This window comes from Uranotaenia lowii, chromosome 3 (genome assembly GCF_029784155.1).
Source record: "Uranotaenia lowii strain MFRU-FL chromosome 3, ASM2978415v1, whole genome shotgun sequence".
NCBI classification, from domain to species: Eukaryota; Metazoa; Arthropoda; class Insecta; order Diptera; family Culicidae; genus Uranotaenia; species Uranotaenia lowii.
Window position 1 is genome coordinate 283210196 of NC_073693.1, and position 8537 is coordinate 283218732.

The 8537-nt window shown below is 36.9% G+C and overlaps 2 protein-coding genes across 3 annotated transcripts in view; one reads left to right on the forward strand and one right to left on the reverse strand.

Annotated features, from left to right (window-relative positions):
- LOC129756689 (putative peptidyl-tRNA hydrolase PTRHD1) overlaps positions 1–5728 on the reverse strand; it is a 35125-nt gene extending 29397 nt beyond the window's left edge. Inside the window, exon 1 of one of the 2 annotated variants that reach the window (XM_055753653.1) lies at positions 5423–5728. In XM_055753653.1, coding sequence (XP_055609628.1) covers positions 5423–5611 — 189 coding nt within the window. In that variant the 5' untranslated portion in view covers positions 5612–5728. The remainder of the gene's footprint in view (positions 1–5422) is intronic. The other variant, XM_055753654.1, reaches the window with a different exon arrangement.
- Positions 5729–6428: 700 nt separating this feature from the next.
- On the forward strand, positions 6429–8325 carry LOC129755185 (nuA4 complex subunit EAF3 homolog). The gene is made up of 3 exons (XM_055751552.1): positions 6429–6555; positions 6623–6740; positions 7025–8325. The coding sequence occupies exons 1-3, from the start codon at positions 6528–6530 to the stop codon at positions 8073–8075; spliced, it is 1197 nt and encodes a 398-aa protein (XP_055607527.1). The 5' UTR covers positions 6429–6527; the 3' UTR covers positions 8076–8325.
- The last annotated feature ends 212 nt before the right edge of the window (positions 8326–8537 follow it).

An 8537-nucleotide genomic window follows, 5' to 3' on the forward strand; every position in this document is an offset into this window, starting at 1 on the left:
GTTGAATTCTAACCACATTTGGTTAATGCGCTTCAATTCAGAAAAGGTTCTTTAGTGGTTTCCGAAATATATCGTGTTATTTTTTTTCTATCAAAAGTTGGTAATCAAAAACGACCGTGTTCATCGCTAGATGTAAAAAAAACAAATAGCACAATGCAAATGTGTGTGTGTGATATATCGAGATTTTTCCTTTTGTATGTGTGGCCGTTAGTTTCACGATAACCCGTAGATAGCGCTGCGGAACAAGCGTCAAAATCAGCCTTCAGTGGTCAGTCTGGGTATCTGGTGTCTGCGCTCTAACCCAACATGTTTTGAGACAGAATAATAAAAAAAAATTAAACAAAATTTCAGGGGTATTGGAAGCTCTGATCGAAAATTCATATAGGATTACCTTAGCTTGATTGCGGCTCATTCACTCCTATTCTATTTAGTTTACGGCGTATCTGGCGTTCGTTCGAACGGATACTTTCGATCGATTTCGAAAAGGCTAAACTATAAGAGCACCTGCAACGGTTCAGGCGTAAATATTGGTTTTAAGTATACCAGTTTTAGCACAATTTGAAATTTTAGAATCGGCTAAAACACCCACTCCCCACCGGTGTACACTGACAAATCATTTCACACTTTAGTGTGTCAAATTTCACACATTTTGGAAATAAGTAGACCAACACATTAAATGTGTGAAGGTACCGCTGCACACTAATGGGAAATACCGCTTAAGGAAACGAAATGTGTGCGTTTCACACATTATGCAAAAAGCGTTCAAAACAGGAAAATGTGTGAATATCACAAAACAGTTCAATTTAGGTAAACGGGAGGTGATAGTTAAACTTATTTTCATTCATTTGGATATTGAAACATCATGATTTGAAATCCAATTTTTTGTTTTATTAATTCTCGCACATTTTCAGAAATTATTTAATTTAAGTGCTGCGGGGGGAGCAATTCCATGAGCTTTTTCTACCAGCCAGAACAAGCCGGCGATACCAGGCCGGATCTGAAAGAGAAATTCATGCATTAGTCGATTTATTTTCAAAATTTCAGGTGCTGTGCGGGTTTACTTGCCATTGTTCTTTCATGACTTGAAGCGACTTTAGGGATGTTTGCTGCTTGGCTCGCGCATGACTGTTTGTGATTTCACACACTTTTTCCTTAATCTGCGAATTCGTATAATGTGTAAATTTGAAACTTGCATGGTGTGTGAAAACCACACTCGAGTTTGACAGCTCCATATATTTGCAGATAATGTGTGAAACTATTTTGCAAAATGTGTGAAATGATTTATCAGTGTAGGAGCAAATTTAAAACGGAAACACTTTCATTGCAGACACTCAATAATTGAGAAGAAAAAACCCATTTTATTAGATAAATTGCATAAGTTTTAAGTTGCACGGGTAATTGTCTTAAAATTAATTCTACGAATATTCTTTTTGACAGAACAATGATTTCAACTATTCTACCAGGATTTCATTAATTTAAAAGCAAAAATGACTACACAACGAGGAAAAAAGGTCAATTGAAACAATTCTTCAATTAATTCAATCAAATTGCTTTGAATCAATGGAATAAGGTTTTGTTAAATGAAATGAAAAAGCAATTTTTTTTCAAGTTATTGCTGACATTGATAAAGGAAACGAGAAATGTTTATTCCAAAGTCAAAGGAAATTTTCCTTTGATTTGTCGACATTTTTGTTTGACACAAATTTGTTTCACTATTTGTAAATTTATGTATGGATACAGAAAAATATGCTGATATTGACGAAAACTCCGAGCAATCCATACGAAACTAAAAATCTCTCAATATCTCAAATAAAACAAAAATTATAGAACAAACAATAAACATTTATTTTACCTCATCGAAAAAGTATTAAAATTTCCTTTTCGTTTATTTTTTTCAAATTTTAGAACGCTGACTGGATTCACTTATTCGTCGAGCCCAAATGAAAAGCTTTTTATTTAATTATATTAAATCGAGAATAAATTGACATCTATTATTTATACTTCGTATGGTTTTTATTAACATCTTTCCTCAATTTATGTTACGTATAGGGTGGTTGAAGCGAAAAAAAACTTTCAAATAATATCTCAAAAAGAAACTATTATCACACCCAATGTTACCCAAACATGTGTGAAAGAAATCATTGTTGGCTAAAATTTTCTCACCGTGAACTAAATCGGTCTGTCGTATATTTTGAAATCCTGTTCCAAATTTGCATGAATTTGGAACAAAGGCGTATAAGGGCTGTCCCAACGGTAGATGCAAAACACGGTTTTCGACCACGCTAAAACATTTCGGCTGGCATTGGTGGCGTATATTGCTGTTTTAGCACAGTTATCGATTTCAAAATTCCCAACAGTTATACGTTTTTGTTCCAAATTCATGCAAATTTGGAACAGGATTTCAAAATTTACGACGTATACGACAGACCGATTTAGACGTTTGGGGTTCACGGTGAGAAAATTTTAGCAAATGATGATTACTTTCACACATGTTTGGGTAGCATTGGGTGTAAAAATTGTTCCTTTTTGAGAAATTATTTGAATGTTTTTCCCGCCAAAACCGGTCAATGCGTAACACAAATTGAGAAAACATGTTAACAAAAAACCGTATCAAGTATAAAAAATTTATGTCACACTATTCTTGACTTTATATTTTAATAAATAGCTTTTGGCTCAACGAATTAGTTAGCCCAGTCAGCGTTTCTAGAGTTCAAACGTTATATGAATAAGAAAAGGAAAATAACAGAAGCATCGTAATGAAATTAACGCAAAACAACAATAAACTTTAAAAATATTTAAAAAAAATTGAATATCAGTGTGATGACCGATTTTTGTCAAAAGTTGTTAACAATATTTATAATCTACACGAACACGGTTTTTATGTTAAGCCGTGAAATATGATATATTGTTCGATAACATTGACTAAACTGACATGATTCTTAGAAAAAAATTCCCTTCAATTTCTGGCTAAAAAAAGCCGTCTGTTACATTACAAACTACTGATAATCATGAAAATTTTACTTAAGAATTCTTAATAGGAGCATGTTTGCCAATCTGTTAAGTTTGCCCAAACAAAAGCACAAATATGTTTAATGAATTTTTACCTTTAAACAAGAACTGGTAAACTAAATTAATATTTGGAATCGGCATCCCAAAATGGGTCAATTTTTAAAAGAAAAATATTTTTTTTGTTTCAATTAAGATTTTTTTCTCACTGCGTATAGTCATTTTGGCTTTTAAAGCTTCGTTCAATCATAGATAAAAATCGGTTTCAACTGGTTTCTGCCAACTGGTAGTTGTTCAATGAGACAATGTTTTGGTCGAAACCAGTCAGGTCGTTGTCGATGAAGCATGTTGAAACTAGTCAAAATAGTCAAAACCGATCCAGCTCGACAGGGGGTTTCGTTACGGCCTGGAAGAAATCGGTCGAAGTCGATTGGAAAAAGAAAGGTATTATGTCGTCAATCCATTTCTACTTGTTTCGAACAAACTTCATTATTATTCATCTTATTCTTCATATACATCATCATTATTCAATTCAAAACTTAGCAATTTTTCAATTAAAATGAGCTTTTTCTTCTCAATTATTGAATGTCTGCAATAAAAGTGTACCCGTTTTAAATTTGCTATCACACCGGTGGGGAGCGCGTGTTTTAGCCGATTCCCAAATTTAAAATTTTGCTAAAACTGGTATACCTAAATCCAATATTTAGACCTGAACCGTTGCAGGTGCTCTAACTGTTGGGAATTTTGAAATCGATATCTGTGCTAAAACAGCAATTTACGCCACCGGTGCCAGCCGAAATGTTTTAGCTTGATCGAAAACCGTGATTTGCATCTACCGTTGGGACAGCCCTAATAGCTTATAATCAAAATACATGGCCTGAAGCTGCCTATATTGAGGCGTTTTAAAAGGGTCGTTCTTATCTTCAACGTCGTATTGAAAGTATAACTTCTGGCGTTTTCTTGCAACAGTCCATCTCATACCGCCTCAGGCAGTGGTAATCAAACCAAAATAACTCGGTTCTTTCCATGATTTTTATTCACCTGCTCTGTAACTGTATCGTAGGTTTTCAAAATAGATAAACCTGTTCATAAACTATAGGCTATTATCTTTTGTCAGGTATCACTATTTCAGTTCAAATAAAAAAAGGCGTATCAATACATGAAAATAATCTTAAATTAAAAAAAAACAACCTACACACTTAATCTTTTCTCCTGTGGTCGGAACGATTTTGTCCTGTATTTTCAACAGCTGAAATTACAGGACGATTTCAGGACAGCAAAACAGCTCAGGAAAACAACTGTCAAACGCATCTGTAGGTTCAAAACCATATTCTCCTGTAATTTGCAGGGAGCTCGAAACGGTTTTCTCCTGTGATTTTCAGTGAACTCTATCCTTCCAAATCTTTTTATTCTTTTTATTTTTAAAATTATTTCCAATCTATGCAAAAAAAGAATACAATTGATGTTTTATATTAAATTTATTTTCCAATGTTTCAGGAAATGTCTGTTTTTCCAAAGTGGACACATTTTCACAATTTTCACTTTAACACTACACATCACACAAACGAAGCAGTTCCTCATTCCTACTGTAAATAAAAGAAAAACCTGTTTTCATAAGATGATAAGAAATATCGATGGTAGTGATTCTTACTTATGTCTCGAAACTCGATTCTGTATTGACGCTTCAGGCCATGCTATTATGCAAACTGAGACGAGATGAATTGGCCAAACATGATCCAAACCGGTGCAGGGAAATCTTGTGCCCGAATCAGCCTACCAGTCGTAGATCATCACAAGTTTTGCCGGATCCTGATTCCTCCAAGCCACGGACTCTGGAGCTGCAATATGAAGTACAAGATGAGACCAAATTAGCGTGTGAATAAAATTTAAAAAAATATATTTGGAAATTTCTGTCCAACGCAAAAGCAATCTTACCGGAATCGTTACAGGGGACAGCTTGTAAACTCCAGCCAATTGTCATGTCCTCTTGTTTCCTTTAGGCCTTCAGCTTCAATCACAACTTGTGATTCACAACATCCCTCGTGAGCGGCTACCGAGCACCAACAACGGTGAAAAAAAATGACTGTTGATGATTTAGGATCAAACTGAACGCAACACGTGCAAAACACATGGTGAAAAAGAGACAAAAAATCATGTTTTTTAAGGCAGGAGAGCAAAAGAAAGAAAACATTTGACAGTAATCAATCTAAAGTGATTCGGGAGAACGCTGTTCTGAAATCACGGGGATGCTTCAGGTCCCTGTGCTTTCGTAGCAAGTTTGTATCGGATTTCAGGAGAGATGAAGCGTCCCAAGATTCGGGAGAGTTTCTATTCGAATTTCGTTTGATTTGAGCAGTTTTCCTGTGATACAGAGAATCACGGTCCCGAGCGGGAGAAATGCAATCTTAGTGTGTACCTCAAGAACCACCTTGTGCATATTATCGAGATCTTGGAAGTACTCGACCGTTTCCGGATCCTGAGCGTACAGGTGCGAGACGGCCGCCACCGCATGACAGCACTGTGCCACTAGCGCTCCCTTGGGCCAAGTTTTGGCAATTTCACCATTCACAACGACATATTGCACCAAACGAGCCGCGGCGGACATAATTGAATTAAAATATTTGAGATTTTCAATACAAAACGACTTCCACGCAATCCAAAACCGGGAACCGACGAAACGCGAAACCGACCAAAACAAACCGGCATCCAAAACCAAGGGGTGATTCAAAAAGTTTTGTCGAGTCGCCGAAATCATCGATGAAGTTTTATACACTGAACAAAATCTTTTCGTAGGATTCTTTGCTAATAAAAACAAGATCTCAATTCCAAATTTTATTTTCTCGAATTTAGTGTTTGTTTTCGTAATTTTAGCTTCCTATCCTATCCTATATATTTGGTTTAATTTATCTTATTATTTAAAACATCGATATTGCTATTAAAATACAGTTTTTTGTATGTTTTCGTACATGCAGCGAAAAAGTTTTTTAGGACAAAGGAATTTTCCTTTGTTTAGTCTCCAAACAAAGGAAAACATTTTTGATTCTGTGACATAATTTTTTCTTGTTTCTAATCCGTTTTCATTGACTTCAAAGAATTTTTCACCTTTGAAATAACCAATTCTTTGAATCAAAGTTTTTTCTTAGTTCAAAGAATAAATCCTTTGTTTCAAAAATTATTATAATAAAAAGGAGTTTGTTTCAAAAGATTTTTTTAAATCAAAATCAATTTGGATTTGGTTTAAATACCAGGTTTTTCTCTGCCTAAACACAGCTCTTAGGTGAACTGCAGAAAAACTATTTAGTTAGTGTGAACATTCACACAATTCAAAAACCAAAATTTTCTTTGAGTGCAAAAATCGATCGAGAGAAAAATGCTGGGCTGCGGCGTTCGGCGAGAGAGAGAGAAAAACCAAAACTAAAAACTTTTACCTAAAACATAAACAAAAACGGTGGATTTATTTGCGGCTGCTGATTATTTTGTGGAATTTTCCTGCTAAAACTCAACTACGGAAACCTAAAACGATGCCACCCAAACTGAAATTTACTGAAGGTAATTTGGGTTTAGACTGTTCAGTCCTAGCCGTGATGGTTTTCCTTAAATTTTGTAATCTTTTTAGGCGAGCGAGTTCTCTGCTTCCATGGACCTCTGATCTACGAAGCCAAAATGTTGAAAAGTACGGTCACCAAGGACAAGCAGGTGAAATATTTTGTCCACTACGCCGGCTGGAACAAGAAGTAAGTACATGATTTGGATGCTTTATAATTCTTTACGATGGAAGGGGAAACCGAGCGATCCGGATTTATACCCAGAAAGATAGCTTTTATTCTCGGATACCGAAAACCTTTTATTATTTATAAATTAACTATGTTAATTCAGGCAATACTTATCAGAGAAGGTTGTTCTTCCTCAATAGAACTGCTTTATATAAAGTTTAATTGATCTGATCGCATCAAGTTTTTGTTGAAATTGTATCGCAACTTAATGGGCGTGTGGTTAAAAACCGTGCAATCTTTTTTAGCTGGGACGAATGGGTCCTGGAGAATCGAGTGCTTAAATACAACGAAGCGAATGTTCAGCGCCAGAAGGAGGTGAGCAAATTGCACTCATCCCTGGGTGCCAAAAACAAGAAAGTGAATCCCAAGGTTAAAAAAACGGATTCCACGGGTTCCAGCAAGGATGGCGGTGATTCACGTGCTTCGACTCCTTCGAAGGAACTGACCGGCAAGGAGAAGGAACCTTCTAGCTCTGGTCCAGCTGGGTCTGGCAGCGCAACTCCTGGTACTGTTACACCCACAACTTCCGGTTCCAGTGTGGCTTCAACCAGTATAACTAGCAGTCGTAGTCGATCGTCGACGAAGGGCGCTGCAACGGCCAGCTCGACACCTTCCACCTCCGGAACAGCAGTTGCAAAAGAAAAATCTGAAGAGAAGGAGACACCAGTTGAAAAACGGAAATCTGAAGATACCGACAGCTCATATTCAGTTAAGAAGAAGCGTGGCCGCAGCGACACCACTTCTTCCAACGTAGAATCTGAGGAACAGTTTCTTTCGAAGGTGGAAATCAAAGTAAAGATTCCCGATGAACTAAAACCCTGGTTGGTTGACGATTGGGATGCCATTTCTCGACAGAACAAATTGGTCGAACTCCCGGCTAAAACTACCGTTCAAGAAATCGTCGACTCTTACGTACAGTACAAAAAATCCAGCAAAGCCTCCACGGCCACAAAAGAAACCGCCGTTCAAGATATAGCGAACGGAATAATCGAATATTTCAACGTTATGCTGGGTTCGCAACTGCTCTACAAGTTTGAACGACCCCAGTACGCCGAAATGATTCAAACGAACCCCGGAGTCCCGATGGCGAAAATCTACGGCTCTTTCCACCTCCTTCGACTGTTCGTCAAACTCGGCTCCATGCTAGCGTTCACGGCACTCGACGAAAAAAGCGTGCAATCGTTGATCGGTCACGTGCAGGACTTCCTAAAGTTCCTGGTCAAAAACAGCTCCACCTATTTCAACATGCAGCAGTACGTGAACACCAGTCCCGAGTACCATCGGAAGGCTCAATGATTTTCGCTGTATTTGCTTCTCAAACTAGCCACCGCCGGTAGCAGCGAGGAACCGCCGCGTTGATTTGCTCCACACACTGATAGCAAGCCAGCTTGCTGCTTCATTTCTAAACGTACATTTTACCTGCAAGATTTATTGACTTATTAAGACTTGAATAACTTATCATAAAAATAGAATGATAAACATTCTTACTTGGCCGGACAGGTTTTATTTTGAATTAAAAATATGCTTCGACCGGAGTAATAAACTAGTGAACTGAAGCTTCTTTTGTGTGTAGTACGTGGGATATCACATCCTTTTAAGGAATTACATAAATTACCTACTTTACCGCTTATTTGTTTTTCTCTATTTTTTTTCGGTCATTGATTATTGATTGCAAATTATCAAGATCTCGAGAAGAGCTTTCCAAATCAAAAATATCATTAGGTACTTAAAAATACGTTAGGTGATAGTTGCATCACT

Coding starts and splice junctions, on each gene's coding strand:
- LOC129755185 (XM_055751552.1), top strand. CDS start 6,528: ATGCCACCCAAACTGAAATTTACTGAAG. Junction 6,556..6,622: donor CAAACTGAAATTTACTGAAG/GTAATTTGGGTT, acceptor TAATCTTTTTAG/GCGAGCGAGTTCTCTGCTTC. Junction 6,741..7,024: donor TACGCCGGCTGGAACAAGAA/GTAAGTACATGA, acceptor AATCTTTTTTAG/CTGGGACGAATGGGTCCTGG.